This window comes from Palaemon carinicauda, chromosome 37 (genome assembly GCF_036898095.1).
Source record: "Palaemon carinicauda isolate YSFRI2023 chromosome 37, ASM3689809v2, whole genome shotgun sequence".
Taxonomy (NCBI): domain Eukaryota; kingdom Metazoa; phylum Arthropoda; class Malacostraca; order Decapoda; family Palaemonidae; genus Palaemon; species Palaemon carinicauda.
The window spans coordinates 16,017,672-16,036,504 of record NC_090761.1 but is presented as its reverse complement, the minus strand read 5'-3'; the positions used below and the strand labels follow the sequence as shown (position 1 = coordinate 16,036,504).

The window sequence follows — 18,833 nt, the reverse complement described above, 5'->3', positions numbered from 1 at the left end:
TGCGCGCCCGCCAACTTGGTCGTGCTCACCACATCGGCCGTGCGCGCCACATCGGTCGTGAGCACAAATTTCGTCATACGCGTCAAATTGGACGTGCGCGCCAATTTGGTCGTGCATGCCAATCAGGTCGTGCGCGCCAATTTGGTCATGCACGCCAAACCGATCGTGCGCGCCAATTTGCGCGCAAGAGCTCTGTGTGGCGAGAGTACTCACTACTACGTTCACCCGAAGGTTCAAGATAGCCTGTGTTGTGTGAGCGCAAACGGTCAACACAACCAGAGCCCGCAAACTCTGTTAAATAAGTATGGCTATGGTCACGAGAACCCAAAGGTTCAGCGTGAACTGCGTTGTGAGACCCTGAAGGGTCAGCGCAAACAAGAAACTGAAGTTTCCCTGTCATTAAACACTGAAGTGTTGGGGTGGCTAAAGTTATGAGAGCCCAAGGGTTCTGCGTAACTAATGTTACGAGACCCCGAAGGGTCAGCATAACGGGAAACCAAAGTTTCCCTGTCACAAAGCACCGAAGTGTCAGTGACTAAAGTTACGTGAGCCCAAGGGTTCAACGTAACTAATGTTATGAGACCCCGAAGGGTCAGCTCAACGAGAAACCGAAGTTTCCCTGTCACAAAACACCGAAGTGTCAGTGACTAAAGTTACGAGAGCCCTACGACGAAAAACCGCAGTTTCCCTGTCACAACACACCGGAGTGTTAGAGTGACTAAAGTTACGAGAGCCCAAGGGTTCAACGTAACTAATGTTACGAGACCCCGAAGGGTCAGCGCAACGAGAAACCGAAGTTTTCCTGTCACAAAACACTGAAGTGTCAGAGTGACTAAAGTTATGAGAGCCCAAGGGTTCTGCATAACTAATGTTACGAGACCCCAAAGGATCAACATGACGAGAGCCCGAAGGCTCAACGATCACGCCAGCCCAAATGGTGATCGAACGAGACCCCGAAGGATCAAGGAGAACCAGCAGGTTCAAGATAACACCTCCGCATAAGATGTTTGTTCTCCCAAAGGAGAATGTCACTTAAGAGAAGGCTCTCGCTCCGCCTCTATAGGAGAACCATAAGCGTAACGGGGATCGCCGATGCCCAGAGGCGGTCTTCTCTCAAGGATGAGAGACTCGTTCCCCCGAAGGGATAACCTGCTTCGGAGAAAGCTCTGCCACCGCCTCTGGTGGATCAGCAGGCTCCTACAAGTTATTTCTCGCGAACGAGAGGGAAGTTCTCCCGAAGGAGATCACCTAAGACAAGCTTTCTCCCAGCTCTATGGGCATAAAGCGTAGGCGTAAAATATCTCTCTCGCAAACGAGGGAGAAGTCCTCCCGAAGGAGGACATCGCCAAAGACAAGCTTTCTCCCAGCTCTATGGGAAAAAAGCGTAGGCTTAATAATCTCTCTCTCGCGAACGAAAGTGAAGTTCTCCCGAAGAAGGACATCGCCTAAAACAAGCTTTCTCCCAGCTCTATGGAAAAAAAGCGTAGGCGTAAGAAACTCTCTCTCGCGAACGAGAGAGAAGTCCTCCCGAGGTAGGACATCGCCTAAGGCAAGCTTTCTCCCAGCTCTATGGGAAAAAAGCGTAGGCGTAAAAATCTCTCCCGCAAACGAGAGAAGTGTCCTCCCGCAAGCAAGAGGACATAGCCTAAGTAAAGCTTTCTCCCAGCTCTATGGAAAAAAAGCATAGGCGTAAACAAAAATCACTCACGGAGAGAGAGAGAGAGAGAGAGAAGTTCCCCTCGAAGGAGGAACATCAAGTTGAAGGTTGACAGCGAATGCTACCTTGTAATGAGGGCAGCTCACAAGCTACCATACATGGAGCATAGGATAACGAACAGGGCAGCTGTAGCACTCGGCCTTGTGTTCTACGTCGCTGTTACCTGTGAAAAAAAAAGTTGTTATCAATTACAATTCATGCTCCGTTGCACAAAATACACTATTTGGGGAATGAGTCACCTTCCTTGTAAGATAATTCCTCCAAAGGGAGCTGAACTGTTATACACTTTAATTCTGTAATGAAACAAACACGGCAGTATTGAGAACCTGCCGACCATCAGTCGCAGGGTAGGGGGGCAATGACAACTCCCTTACGGCGGAGGCAGTTGGATACGATGACAACAGCAATTAAAGTTACACGTATCTAACAACGTATATTTCCATTTATACATATATACACTCATATATATGTAAGATAAATGAAAACACACAAGAAAAACAAAAAAAATAAAAAATAAACAAAAAACATCAAGGCAAGTCTTTGCGGGAGAGAAGGGCAGCATGTCCGTCCTCTACCGAGCCAAAGAGTAAAGTGGTTACTCAGCCGAGAGGTGTGAGTGAGCGGGGTAGCCAGTCTACCCCACCCCCCCACCCGCTAACTAGAGGATGGGGTAGTTATCCCTCATTAAAATTATCATGGCTCGTCTTTCAGCTGCGCCGAAAGTATACCCTATAAATACCGGTTTGTATCTGTGTCGGAACAAATATAGTGTACTTGTCTAATTGTGTTTATATTCATATTTAAATTAACTTTTTAAAACTGTTTCCAAACAGTCATCGTTATAAAAGTAACCATAATAAAACAGTTACCGTGATCAAAACCGAGCAACAGTAATGAAACACTCAAAACACTGGAGCTTTTGTTTACCAGGAGTCAGGACTTTCATACACATAGAAGCCAGGAATTTTCAACCCATCTTCTATAGTCATTCGTAATTGTTCAATCATTGTATTACAAGTAACTCGTTATTTAATTGAGCTAATGATTTATTGGTTTTTACTATGCCGTATGCTCGCCATTAAACATTATTTCACTGCTCCCATGTTCTGGCAAGCGGAACATGTTTCGCTATACGCGTTAGACCCGTGGGCAAGTATTTAGGTGTTAATTATCAATTATACAAACAAAATTATCAATTATACAAACTTAAAGGGGTGAATACACATTTAACAAAGGGGCGAGTTGTAGCTTCGCGCTCCGGAATCTGTTCGAACATGGATTTGGCTTCCATTTCCAATGATCAGGCTAAAGATATCAAACACATGTTTCCACCCTAACCTTTTATTATTAACAGGATAAAAAATTAGAGCTATGATTATATATCTTCCTATATTAACATAAATAACAAAGAGGTTTAAAATATAAAACGTTGGATCCTTTATTCTGTTCGAACAAGTCACTTATGGCAGAAGCACCACCTATCAGTGTTTTTCTGAACTACCAGTTAGAAGAACGCCTCCGATAATGTGCTATGACAAAAGAAGCAAAACAGATAATCTGTAACTTTGTTAATAGAACTTTCCACCAGTAGTCTATGGTATTCAAAATGGTGTATTTGAAAAGATCTATTCAATTATGAGAGTCTCAATGCCCTAACTAATATTGCACCATTCTATAGTTGAACTGAAATATCCTGGGGAGAGGGAAAAGACATACTCTGGTGAGAGTGGGTACCCCAAGAGGTAGCCTACACTCGGAAACCACAACTGCTGTGTAGTAGTTATGAAAGGGGAAGGGGGTGGGAGGGGTTAAATCTGTGTGTGCATCTCTTAATTTTTAGTCATCAATTTTGATGGGTCGTGTACATTAGTTTATGCATAAATTTCAAGATGTTAGTTTAACAACAACTATTTTTATTCATTCACTTCAGGTTAACATATTGTCAATAAAAGATGTCTCACTGAGGAGAGTCCATCAAATTCCATAACTGATTTTACTCTATCACTATGCATTTATTATATACCGTAGTTGTAGTTGCTCGTCTGAAAGTAAAAACAAATATCATAAATAATAACCCATAAGGTTGGCATGTACATTACATCCATGTTACTGCTTGCCAGAACAGAGGAGCAAAGAGATAATGTTTATTTGCAAGTGAAGTAAGTCACATAGGAGCAAAGACCGTTTGAAGGATGTGATGAGTGAGCCATGACGGAGCAAATTCCATTTGAAGGATGCGATATAAATCATACGTACTTATAGTACTTTAAAAGTGAGACACATTTTGCTTGCACAGCTCACATAGGGGAGAATTTAGATAAAGTTTAATTGGAAGCGAAGCGAGATAAGCCGGAGCAGAGAAAACTTGAGGGACATGACGTAAATTGTGTAGGCTAGTTTATGATACAGTATTTTAATCTGATGCCACTTACAAGACATTTTTCCAACAGGTTATCGTGTGTTTACTATGCAGTTATGGTCCATTACTAAATGCTGCAAATCACTAATTTTGGAGAGTTTCAAATTGGAATACCCCATAGCCTAATTGTTTTTAATATAGGAGTAGGAAAACTAATGAGCGGTTTGCATCACTATACATAGTCTAAAACGGATAAAACCACAGATGAGTAAGGAATTTAATGATTCGTGTATCTGGTTAGGAAAATAAAGTATAATATATTTTGGTTACCATTTGAACTGCAGATCACGAGAACACTAGTGCATGGCCGATGGGGGATGGCCAACAGTTACTTATGGACTGAGATAAACTGCGTCCCGTGTATTAGTCCTACAATAGGTTAGTCAGAAATTTAGTAAAGAATTTTGCTTTCACAGGTGTTGTGATTTTCACCAGTTTATTAAATCTGCCCGATGTACTGGGCGGATCGCAAGGCCTTGAAGAGGCAAGATTCCCAAAACTTTCCAGGAGTTAACTAAAATACGGCGATAAAATTTACAATTTTATTACAAAAATAAACTCTGATAAAGACAAACAACATTCTTAAGCATTCACAAGACTTACTGAAAAACAAGACTGACCCTAGGTAATGTAGCATGTGCTCTTCAAGCACAAAGTCCACACCGGACTCATTAACAAACTGAAAATAGTGCCAATTCGAATTCAATACACAACGAATCACACACCAAATATCCCTATTCTTATTTAACTCAGGATTCAGATCCCCAATCACAAGGATCTCTACACTAAACTGCGATATAAAAACTAAACGTCTTGCACACAAACTTCTACTACAACCAACCTGGTACACAAGGTAGAGAGGAGAGATAACAATTAGAAGGGACTTATTTTGGTTGGGGACGTTGGATCAAAGAGGACGAGCTAGCCTTGCAACCTCCGACGTCACCTTTTTGGCGCAATTTGTCATGAACCTAAATTTCTAGATTGGATTTTTTTATCATGTTACAACAGAATGACTTTATTTTTCCTAATCTTAAATTACGAGCAATTGATTTTATTAGTCTCAGCGCCTTCCTACCAGGTGGTTTCCTTTTTTGGCTCTAAACGTTCACGTCTGGAACTACATTCATTCGCCCGCGAGTTTCTCCTCTCCCTCCAATTTGACGTAGTCGTAGGTGGAGTCAAATGGCGGGAATTTCGATTGATCGGGTCGAAATTCCCGACAACAGGATTCATTACTCACGATACCAAAGTCATCCATCGAATAAAAATAATGTTTCTACATTCTGACCATGTTGCTCTATAAGAGTTGTTGTTTCACGTGTATCAAAATAAACTGTCATCTGCATTCTGCATTCTGCAAGTGAACTGCGCATGCGCATACGATACATCTTATACAACTATAAATTACTAATGGTCCCGAATGTTATTGAAGATATTGCATCCTGGTTGCAGCCTACTCCCAAAATTACTGTGCAGATGATTCGGCAAAATTCGTCGATAGCTAATTTAAGAATACATTACATGGCAATGTTTCATCATTTTTATTACTGCCCTACAATATTTTTCCTTTCTTTCGTAGAATGGTGGTTTGAGTGTGACGGGGAGAGAGAGAGAGAGAGAGAGAGAGAGAGAGAGAGAGAGAGAGAGAGAGACTCTTGGCATTATTTTATGAAAGGGTCTTGGTATCATTACTACAGTACAGTCCGTAGCTGCACTTTTATACCCTTCTACTTTACCAAATTACCTCTGTCTCGGCTTTCTTATAGTATGCAACCTTTTAACGGTTGCTCCTGTGCAGTCAGGGTTCTTTCCAAATTGCATTTGGGCACTGAATGGCCTTAAGGGCATGTAATGATGTAAGTGATGAAACTGTATCTCAACGGTTTCGCAAATGTTGCGAATAATCTTAGATTTGTTTTGCAACACTAGATAGCGTGCCAAAATCACATTGTGCGGCAAGGTCGTTTGCAAGCCTTATTTATTATTTACCCGACACAGAGAGCTTCATATTAGTAAATGATCTATCAAAAAGTATCACAATTTAATCTTGAATAAGAAACAACGCGGTAAATAAAGTAAGAGACGATAAGATGAAGAGTTTTCAGACAAATGGCACGAAATACGCAAATCCTCTCAAATATATCAAAATTGATCAGGTTAAGGAAGAGTCAAACACGCACAAATCCGGCGTCGTTCTATTCACCAAGTACTTCGTTAAATAATTTTCAGTACCATCAAACGTAGCCTACACACTCGAACCCAATATTTTCTCATTTCCTATCCTCTTGTTATTTTAATTTTTTTATAGTTTGTATATGAAAGATTTATTTTAATGTTATTGTTCTTTAAATTCTCTTTTGGTTTATTTCCTGATTTCCTTTCCTCACTGGGCTATTTTTCCCGTTGGAGCCCTTGGGCCTATAGCATTGTTCTTTTCGAACTAAGGATGTAGTTTAGCAAATGATTATAATAATATCATTTTCTACGAAGAGATAACTTTTTGTCACTGAAAAATCTGTTATTTCTTTTCTATGGCGTTCAATACACACAGTTGCACACAAGAATTCTTGGTATACCTCACTCTGAGAAAGGGCTCCCAGCTACACCCTTACTGTGGAGAGTTCCCGTGTTTAGCCCCGGCCGCCCCCTCTGCTATCTCTCGCTACACTATCTGTTTGGTTACTCACCGCACAGTAAGGATGTGATAGGGTGCACTTCTTAGGAGTGAGGTGTGCCAGGGACGCCTTCGTCCAACTGTACATTCTCTCCTTTCTTTTTTGTTGGATTTCCTTTATTTTTTAATGATTGTGTAATACATTTGTTTAGGTTTCCCAAAGCGGGTTGGTAAGCTTCATGTAAATCTATGTAAATCTTGTGACATAAGCCTCTTTCCTAGAGTGGGCCAGAGACTAATTTCTCGACACATCAATAACCCTTTTAAATCATTTTCTGACTTCCACTAAAATGGTATCATTACCTTATAGTTATTTGGAAACTTAAGTGAACTCTGTTTTCTTGTTCTGGGCCTGCTCATGGTACCACTTAATATTTGATAACTTTCATATACATTCTTTATATGCATCTTTTGTTATTGTTATGTTCAAAACAGTTATTAAGAGGTTCAATGATTATTTTCGTACTATTGTTGACGAAATCCTCACTTTTACACTTTTAAGAAGTACATCATCTACATGCCATCTCGTTCACTGCGTTGCGTAGACCAACAATATTAATTCTTTTCAAGGGCTCTCAGACCTTATGGTATGTCTTTTCTTTCCACAAAACAGAACCTACCCTAGATACCTATGAAGTCATGCATAAACAATTATTTTCAAACAACCATATATCTAAAAGCTTTCTTACCTTTTCATTACCTTTGCTTAAGGGCAAACTCGGGCAAACCATTCTATCTTATTTCTCCTCCTCTTATTTTGTTAAAGTTTTCATAGTTTATATATGAAATAGTCATAATTGGTAAAGCGGGATGCTGTAAGCCCAAGGGCTCCAACAGAGAAAAATAGCACAGTGAGGAAAGTAAACAAGGAAATTAATAAATTACTAGAGAAGTAATAAACAATCAAAATAAAAAAAAATTAAGAACAGTAACATTAAATCAAATGTTTCATATTAAAACAAAAAACCAAGAGGAAGAGAAATGAGATAGAACAGTGTACTCGAGTGAACCCTCAAGCAAGAGAACTGCAATCCAAAACAGTGGAAGGCCATGGTACAGAGGCTATGGCACTACCCAAGACTAGAGAATAATGGTTTGATTTTGGAGTGTTCATTTCCTAGATCTAAAGGGAGTTTTATCGTTTAACATCATTCAAGCATTTCAAAAAACCTCCAACACGTTTCACTCGCCGTTTACCTAGTTTTAATTCTCAATGTTCTGTACAATATTCCATATCTCTGTCCGGTGTATATCTTCTTCCACCTCTTTTTAGTAGTTTTTCTTAACAATTTAATACTATTGTAGGTCTTCCAGTCTCTTGAATTCTACTTTGCAGATGAATCGGCTTTTATAAACTTTCCTGACCTCAGTAAATCCTTAATTAATCTTTATGGGCACTCCATAAATCGATCATTAGTTTTTTTTTTTTGTGATATCTTTAATAAGAAACTTAAAACCTTTGAGTGAAATCTTTTATAAGCTGGGTTCAAACTTGTAGCCTATTGGTATTCATATGTTTAATTGTTATTTTAACAAACATTATCCATTGGTTAATTTAACTTTATTACACTAATGATATCTTTCTTATCTTTCACAAACTGTGTCCTATCTTTACTAGCTTTCATAAACCACACATTAGTAATTAAGTGATGTCTTGTGTGTGGTGTTTTCTAAGAAAACTTGCTTCTTTTCAAGGGCTTCCATTAGTGACTATCCAATCTCTTTAATATATTGATTCCTTTGATAAACATTCTGGGGTTTATTTCTTGAGTCTTCCATCAACTTTATTGACATAATTTGGTCTTCTAAAGATCACGCCATCTTATATCAATGCAGGCATGATACATTTTGTGAATCTTGTCTTTAGAACATAAATACTTTTTATGGCTACTTTACTGGCACCCCTCAAAAGTCCTTTGTTATTATTGCGTTTTTTTTTCAATGTTTTTATACCTTTTATGGACTTGCTTTGCTAATGTCTGTGGCTGATTTAAAAATTGTTTTACATTCTAACCCTTTCCCAAATACTGCATTTCTTTTTGGTTTTCTTTTCCTTTCTTCATGGCTTTGTATGTATCTCTTCATATAAATAGTTATTGCAAGACTTGAAAGTGATCCTTTTATAGTCTCACCATCTATTCAAGTACATTCCAAATGTCAGGTGATATCATTTCCTTCTGCAGTTAATGCAGTTTGTTGTCTCTTGAGTAACAAAAGGAAACCTTTGCTAGTACTTTTATTATTTATATATATATATATATATATATATATATATATATATATATATATATATATATATATATATAAACTTAACAGTAGATACCTTACCCCATGAACAATATTTCTCATCTTTCCCTATTACTAACAAGAAAGCCAATTTTATTTTCCTACAATTTTCTTAGGGTTATAATTTTCAATTCTACGTTACTCGTTTGCCTTTCTTTAATGCATTCTAGAAATCCTTTTGAGTTTTCTCGTTTGGGAACCATTTATTATTTTTATTTCAATAACTCACATATAGTATTCTCGTGTTTGTAATAAATACCATCGACATCATAAAAGTTTTATAAACTTTTCCATTCATGAAGTTAAGACATAAAATAATTTCTCCCCACTCTCCTTCCACCAGTTAATATTCTGTCAATAGATTCAGAAAGTTCAGGACCTGTAGATGTGGCATTACTAGTGCAATGTCAAGCCTTGGTTTAATCTACCAGATTTTCAATGATTTCAGGATCCTACTTACACGTATATGCCCTTCTACTTTTCTATCTTTTTATTAACTGTTCTTCATTCCGTCTCACTCCTTTGAGATGTCAGCAACTGACCACTACATCTCTCCATTCGTAATACGAGCTTCCCATAGTACTCCAATCACGAATCTTGAACATTATATGGTTACACATTCTCCTTGTCAATGCCCATGATGGTGCTGCATTGAGTAGATTAAAACTTTTATGTCTATCGTAAGTCTTTGCCCTTCTGTTTAAAGAGCATTTTGAGTAACTATATGTTTAGAAACTGCTCTCAGTTGCATCCATGCTGCCTTCTTTCTTGATGCTCTCTCAACAACTGCTTTACAATTCAATGTGTCTGAAAGATAACGAATATTCTTTATCTCCTGTAAGACCTGATCATCTGTTACTTACCTCTTTTCCAAAATTGCTCATGTTACACATTTCAAATGTCGAAAAAATCCTCAATATCTCTTGTGACATACTCAAATAAGAACATGAAATAAAATTCACAGCCATACCTTCGTACAACAGTTACATGGACCGTTTCCCGAGTGTGCTTTTCTTCATTGATTCCTTTCCAGTTACCGTAAGCCTTCTTTGTTTACACTGCATTTCAATCCTCATCTTCCTATTAATTTGATATTCAGTTACCTATCAATCTCACTCCTCTTTTTTTTTTTTTAAACATTTCCACTCTTTTCTGTAATACTTTGTAGTTTCTTCCATTATCATTGCTTGGAACATAGAATCAGCATTGAGCCTTAATGGATATGAACATTTAACCCACATTCTTCTCATGCACATGCTTCTCTCTTCACTAATGTTGTGGTGCTGTGCTATCATTTGCTTAATGAGTCTTCTACCACGTAATATCTATTTCATGTCACTCTAAATTCAATTCCATTGCTACAAATCTAGTATTGTAAATCTTCTGTATTTCTCAAATCCAAATAATTTATGGCAGGCATTACACCCATTATAAATGGGTTAATGTACTGTAGGCCTACTTGAAAATTGGAAAATATAAAAAAAAAAAAACTGTTATTTCTAAATTTACAAGTGTTACAGTTGTGCTTCACAGGAAAATAAAATAATTTCAGTCATATTACCCTTTCAGTTATCAATTAACTCTCAACTGAGATATGACGTTTTCTTTAGTTTTATCAGTAATTCTAGGCAGATTAGTGTATTGCATAATGAATATAAAGGAGTACGAGACTTACCTCCAGTAATTCCATGTTCTGTTTTAATAGAACTCATATTGTTTGATAAAACAATAATTCAGAGCTCTATCATCATTTACCTTTGTTCTTGTGACCTCATCTTATCTTTAAAATCAAACTACAACTATACTCTGGAAATACAGCACTGGTCATCGGGAATGTCCTAGAAATTAATTCTTGCTATTACTTAAGACTTTGATCCTATTTTCGTGATTCACTTCATGGAAATACCACCAAATTCTGCAAGAACAATATGCATTGTATATAGGCCATATAACATTTTAGAGGGAGATAAGACAAAGTCATATCAATTAGGTCATTTGAACTATTGATGTCATAGTTTCATCTTTAAATTCTACAAACGATGCTATCTTATATGTTTTTTTTATGTACCTGTCTCTTTGTGGTGGCGTAATTTATTTTTGCTTTGTCAGCAATTTGATTCAGCGCATTCCAATGCTTCTAGTGCAGAACTCAGAAATGTTGTCAATATTCTTGAGACAAATTTTAACTGTATTTTGCTAATTTATGGAATCTGACATAAATCCATCTCTCATAATATGATCCTGAAAAAGTGTCAAATATTTTTAATGTAGAAAATTTAATTTATTTACATTTTTTTGTTTGATTTACATATCCTTTCATATAAAAACCTAAAATTCAGGGAAGATTCATTAGCCAAGTCAATTAGCTTTTGGTTTGTAGTGATAGATACTGAATTTAGAATTGCATAGCCTATAACCCAACTAGCCATCCACTTCTGTTAGAATTTCATGGATTCTTCAGAATAGGGGCAATGACTTCATGGGTAAACAGTGGCAAATGCAATCAAGTTTATACTGTAATTTCAAACAACTAATTGAAGAAAGCAGCTATGAATCAAGAAGTTTAGAACTTGATTGATCTTGAGAATGGAATTAGTGACATTCCATATAGATCAAGAGTGTAAATACAACTTGCTTCTTTTAAAGAAAAGTAAATGATCTTATGCCAAAAGCATAACATTTTTCAAAGGAAAAACCTGCAAGACAAAAAGTATTAAATTTTGATTATTGCACATTCGAAATCAGAGCTATATTATAACCCTGTTTAGTCCAGATATCCATCTATCAGACTCGATCCATTAATCGATTTCTATTTATAAGCATCATATTTTTCTCTTAAAATGATGTTCAAGTTACGAGTACAAAAAAACCGATACGCTGACGAATGAGGCCATCAAATAAAACAGGTTCATAGGTTAATCCTTTATAAGAAAATAGAGGTTTGGATCCACAAAGCGATCCAAGAAAAAAATTCACAGGACAGAAGACAAACTTTTTTTAAGGAGAATGTGGAGAGAATCTGGAGATACTTACGTCATTAATTTGTTTTATAGTACTTTCTCTCGTGGAGAGATGATTGTGTGAATTATTTCAGAGATAAGATAATATCAAGACAACTTGACTAGAATACATAGTCACATGTGACAGAGTCTTTGTTACTTTCACATCTATTTGTGTTCATCTGTCATTCAGAACATTACAGACTAATAACTAGAAGCTGATTCACTAAAATATTTACGAGTGTTTATCGATATGTGTAAGGCGGTTTTTAAATTTACGATTTCAAGTTCAATAATCATGCTTCGTGATTAAAATAACACATTTTTAGAATAGCAACGTTTATAGCAATAAAAATAATAAAGATAATAACAGTAAGGCTAATAATAATAATTCTAACAAATTCAAGTTATGATTAATTATATGTAGTAGTGGTAAGAAGCAAACATACTGTACTCCATAGTAATAAATAAGGTTTTAGATACTTAATAAGGAATAAGTTCAATAATACTGTACATTATGACATAAAAGTTTAGTTGTTCCGTTAAAAACATTACATTTTCAATAAATTATTTACGACAAATTTCAGTAATCAATAATTGATCACCCATTAGTTCTTTATGAAAATACTAAAGAACAATTAATATATAAATTGAAAACAACGATTTTGTATTTTTTTAAACCATTCGAAAACTTCAAAAGATATTCTCTTTGTACCAGGGTCACTTAATTTCTGGGTGTCACCTTTACTTTTATACAAAAGCAGTTGTACAATAAAAATGCACACACACAAATATATATATATATATATATATATATATATATATATATATATATATATATATATATATTATATATATATATATGTATATATATATATATATATATATATATATATATATATATATATATATATATATATCAACCACACTGGCATTTACTACCGAATATTCCCAAGGTAGAATTCGGTATTAAATGCCAGTGTGGTTGATATTTACATTGATTAAAATCACGAGTGTTAGTGATATATACAGTGTGTATATATATGTGTATATATATATATATGTGTGTATATATATATATATATATATATATATATATATATATATATATATATATATATATAATTGTATGCATGCAGTTATTTGTAAAGGGACTGATTAAATGCAAAACTGCAAGATCATTCCATAATGTGAATATCTCGTTAAATACCTTCTCCCATAACAAAATAAATAAATACGGATTTATTTTTGTTCATCAGTAAGTGGGCAATATAACTTTACTTTTCGAAGTAGAAGTTGGTTCATTCTTCATTTGAGTGATTTAAGTCAACAGGCAATTGCCTATTAGTTCTACTATTGAATATGAAATACTGTATGTGTTTTTTTCTTTTGAAAGATGCTAATACACTTATTGTCGAAAAAATGATGGCCTATTTCTTATAGTTCCAATTATATGTATGTATGTATGTATGTATGTATTTATATATGTGTATATATATATATATATATATATATATATATATATATACATACACACATATACATATACATATATATATGGATATAAAATCATTTCAACATGTATATATTTATATATAATTAAATATACTGTACTGTACATTATATATATGTATACCTAAGTGTATACTGTAAACATATATATATATATATATATATATATATATATATATATATATGTATATATATATATATATATATATATATATATATATATACATATATATATATATATATATATATATAATATACATATATATATATATATATATACATATATATATATTTATTTATAAATAGATACATATAGATATGTATATTACTTATATGTATGCATATATATCTAAATATACATTTATCATGTTTATATTTATACAGTATATATATCCATATTATTAAGAGCTCTTAATGTTATATATATGTTTTTTTTTCTATCTTTATTACCAATTATGCTATCAACTACTGAAGAGATAACCTTCATGTTCCACACTCCTGATGTAACTCAATTCCTTCCTGATTGAATTTAGTTCTTCCCTTCCTCTGCAGCAGCTTTCTTTTCAGTGCCTCCTGGCGCCTCTCTCTTGGTTGTAGTCTTCGAGAGCTGGAAGAAATCACCAGCATGCTTAAAGTTGGATCCGGCGCTGGCCAGGGGCGAGTTTCCCAGGGAAAAAGGGCTCTGGCTGGGAAGCTTTAAATTTGTCCCTCCCAGAACAGGACCGGGACCAGCCGGGAACTCATTCTCCTCGTTCATGCTGTCCACGAGAGAGTTCACGACAATATCTGAAAAATTTACCATAGAAAAATAAACAATGTGAAAAAAAATCATGATTTGAATTTCATTGTTGTCATTGTTGTCATCACTATTGATTCTGAATACAGTACTTAATCAACATTAGTACATATGTTAATTTACTATAAGTTTTTCTTATTGAATACAATACAGGGAAACGTCTTAGTGCAAGATGAAAAAGGCATTGGCTGTTACTGAATATATTTAAATAATATGTATAGAATGGTCAGTTCACAAAATACACTGAAAAATCATCAAAAAGGTTATGAACGGGCAAATGAGATAAGTAAAAAAAAATTATAAAAACCTGAAACAATTAATGAGTATTATACAATATCATCCTCTCCTTCCATATCACTTTCCACCAGACGTTCAGAACTCACCCAAAACCTTCTTTTCCACTTCAGGTGTGATGGCTCCCCTGGCAGCTTCCTTTTCAAGCAAGGCAGCCACTTCCTGCAGGGCCTTTTCTGAGCCTATTTCTGTAAAAGTGTGAGAAATGAGTTTGCCTGTTAGTTACCCGTTTTATAAGGAGACAGATTTACAAATACGAACTGCTTGTGTTATAAATCATGTATTTTGTTTGTCAGTAAGTTTTTTATTTTTCAATTTTGTTACATTCCCATGAGATGAAAATTGTAGCCAAACTAAACGCCTTTTATATACTAATTAGTATTTACAAAGATTATTGATGCATTGCCTGGTTCAATGATGATTGAAGACGTGGTTATTGGGAAACACATGAGCCTTATAATCTTTGGCGAAGGAATAGGTAAGGCTTAACATTGAACAATTATACTCAAAACAGGAGATGTGGCTCTGAAATTATGATTTAGCTGAAAATGAATATAATTTCTCTATAAAAGAAACCCTTTATGGTAAAAATCGAGAATATAAATGGTGGTCTAGTCAAAAGCCTATTCTCTTTGGTGTAGATTTAACAGTTCTTCCTTTGCTTAAAGTTAAACCCTGATGTATCTAACACCAAGCAAAGCAATGATACTTAAATTATTTTTTTTTTCTGTTTTCCAAATGCTGAAATAACTAATATAATTTTTCATTACATTTCTGCATAAAGCTGAGAAATTGTTTAGTGAAGAAATTGCTTGCCATCGGAATATGTCAGTTCACCATTTCAAAGAGTAATTAATTTTTAACCGCCTTTAGACAAACCACTGCAAAACAGTTTGGTAGTTTTTAATGATTATTGGGCTATAAGATGAAACAGGTAGCAAACTCTCCATCACAATACATAAAAAAATTACAAAGCATTTTATTTCATTTGGTCACCTCACGGTATGTAAATTTCGACTAGGTCAAGCCATCTCGGCAATAATTCAATATGATACTTGTAATTTTGGAATTAACTTTTTGAAAAAATAGCAGTATAAATCGCACATTTGTCTGTTTGCCAACACAGCTCATTTCCAGGTGATAAGATCAATTCTTGTACGAGGAAAAAAAAGCACACAGAAAGGCAGTTGAACTAACTTCTTAATGCTATAAATAATGGTAAACTAATCTCAATTAAATTTAGCTAGTAATGATAATATATATATATATATAACCAATATAAACACACATACATACATACACACATATATATACATATACATATATATATATATATATATATATATATATATATAGCATAAATACACACACACACACACACATATATATATATATATATATATTTTTACATATATATATATTTATATATATATATATTTTTACATATATATATATTTATATATATATATATATATGCATATATATATATATGTGTGTGTGTGTGTGTATTTATGCTATATATATATATATATATATATATATATATATATATATATATATATATATACCTTCAAAATCTGATAGAATACCACTACTTACTATGAAAATTTTTTTTTGTCAAGAGATTATGGGATACACAGGAAGATAGCCCGAGGGATATTGTTAGCCATCAATATAAGGTAAATGCATGAAATAATAAAAGAATAGTGCTGAAATGAGGAAAATGGATAAAAGTCGGAGCCAATATTTATTGGACAAGAACTTGCGGTCCATTAAATTCTCATTCCTGATCTAGATATTAATCTCTGGCACCGTCGTTCAGTTAGCTCTTTATGCATGAAGCATAAAATTTTCCATAATTCTGACTATCCTTAGCATTCACATCTTCCCAGACTGTACCATCCTGCACGTGATCCTAACAGTCATGCTTTCTCAATCATAAGGCTCAATACTACACAGTATTCTAAAAGTTTTTTTTTTTTTCAGCTAAGACCAGATTATAGAATGAGCTCCCTAATCAGGTAGTTGAATAGGTGGAACTTTATTAGTTCAAACTTGCAGCAAATGTTTTTTTTTATGTTGAACAGGCTGACATGAGTCTCTATAGTTTATGTGACAGGCATATTTTAACATTGTTACTGATCTTAAAAATTATTTTATATTATTTATTCATTACTTCTCATGGTTTATTTATTTCATTATTTATCTTCCTCACTGGGCTATTTTTTTCCTGTATGAGGCCTTGGGCTTAGAGCATTCTGCCTTTTCAACTAGCGTTGTAGCTTGGCTGGTAATAAAATCTTTCTGTATGCATAGATGCAGTATATATACATTAGCAGAACACCACAGGACTTGCAATGCTTGCTTACCCGAATGCATGAAATATCAAATGAGGTTTGGCTCAAGATAAATAGAAGAAAGACAGATGATGAGAACGGAATATGCAATGGAAGATGAAATATCCTTGGAAGGAGAAAGGATTAATTAATGAGATGGAATCATTTAGATATTTAGGAACTATGATCTCTAATACAGTTATCTTTAGAATTTGAGTTTAATGGAAGACTGAAAAAAAGAAAATCAGACAATGGCTAGGTTAAGTAAAATTTAGAAATCAAACCGCCTGAAATTACATATAAAAATCAGACTATATATCCGTTTAGTGAGATTTGAGTTTTTAATCCTGTCCTGCCATTTAACTTCCAATATTCTTCTGAGGGCTTTGTTCTCAAATCTACAAAATCTGTTGGATATTGTTTCATTGTCATACCACTACTCGTGACAATGAAACAATATCCAACAGATTATTTAGATTTGAGAACAACGCCCTTAGAAGAATATTGGAAGTTAAATGGCAGGACAGGATTAAAAATGGAACTATAAGAGATATTACTAAAGTGCCATATGTGGATGTGATCATGGTAAGGGGTAGATGGAGATGATTTGAGCATGCTCTTCGTACTCCCCAAGAGAGATTAGTTCACCAAACTTTCAATTGGGCTCCACAAAGCATTAAAAGAGTTGGAAGACCCAGGCTACATGGCTGGTGTTTATGAAAAGTGAAGTAGGAGATGATGAATGGAGAAGTACTGAATTAAAAGCTCAACATATAGACGACTGGCGAAATCTACCCGAGGCCCTTTGCGTCAAAAGGTGTGGGAGGAGATGATGATGATGATGAAAGTAGAGAAAAATATTAAAGCACCAATTTTTGTAGCATTTCAATTCTCAGATCCGCTCTGGGATAACGATACGAGATTAATAGAAGAGAGAGAGAAAAAAACCTTTACCTCTGTGCATTGCTTGCTTAAAGAGGATCTTGGCCAACTGGTAAATGACTTCCTCGAGTGAATATTCAGTGCTGACGTAATCCTGACCTCGAAGTCGTTCAAGAAGTAATCCGTAATCCATATCTGGATTCAAGACGGTTTCTGGGTCTCCCATGCTCATCTCCGTCAGAGGAAGAGCTGAAAGGCAAACAAAATATAACATCTTTTCTTTACCCAGCTTAGATCATAAATCTCTCAGAAAATAGTCGTGCCTTTTAATATAGGTACCATATGAGCTAACTATGAATGTGTATTCCAAGTTGACAGTAAATAAATAAGAGATAGAGTTTAATGATCATGAAGAAATGGATGCTCTTGCAACTCGATATTAAAAACTTGCAATGAATTTAAGAAAAAATGAATTAATATCCAATCCATAGTCAACGAATAAAATGTTGGACATATCTACAGTAGAGAAAAAAATTTAATTTACGCAATATACTTACGGAGAGAATTTTTCTTAATCATGGTCTTCAGTCCTCCAACGTTGACCTGCAAGCAAAGAAAGAAATTATAAAGACAAATATTGATTGGTCTCTTTGGTTGTTTCGTAAAACGCTATCGATAGCTTTCATTGCAAAATCATAAAGTTACGCAAATACTTCCTAATATAATTCGCAGGAAGTATCAACACATAATATAATGTTTTTTAAATTCAATGCACAGACAGACAGACAGACAGACAGACAGACCCAAACACACACACACACACACACATACACACACACACACATATATATATATATATATATATATATATATATATATATATATATATGTGTGTGTGTATATATATGATGTATA

General features: G+C 34.6%; 1 protein-coding gene across 1 annotated transcript in view; it reads right to left on the bottom strand.

The window, feature by feature from the left end:
- Positions 1–13,960: 13,960 nt before the first annotated feature.
- Positions 13,961–18,833, bottom strand: part of LOC137628993 (uncharacterized) — a 324,656-nt gene continuing 319,783 nt past the window's right edge. The window contains exons 9-12 of the mRNA XM_068360246.1: positions 18,476–18,521; positions 17,991–18,167; positions 14,790–14,888; positions 13,961–14,396 (exon numbers count right to left, since the gene is read on the bottom strand). Coding sequence (XP_068216347.1) covers positions 14,140–14,396; positions 14,790–14,888; positions 17,991–18,167; positions 18,476–18,521 — 579 coding nt within the window. The 3' untranslated portion in view covers positions 13,961–14,139. The remainder of the gene's footprint in view (positions 14,397–14,789; positions 14,889–17,990; positions 18,168–18,475; positions 18,522–18,833) is intronic.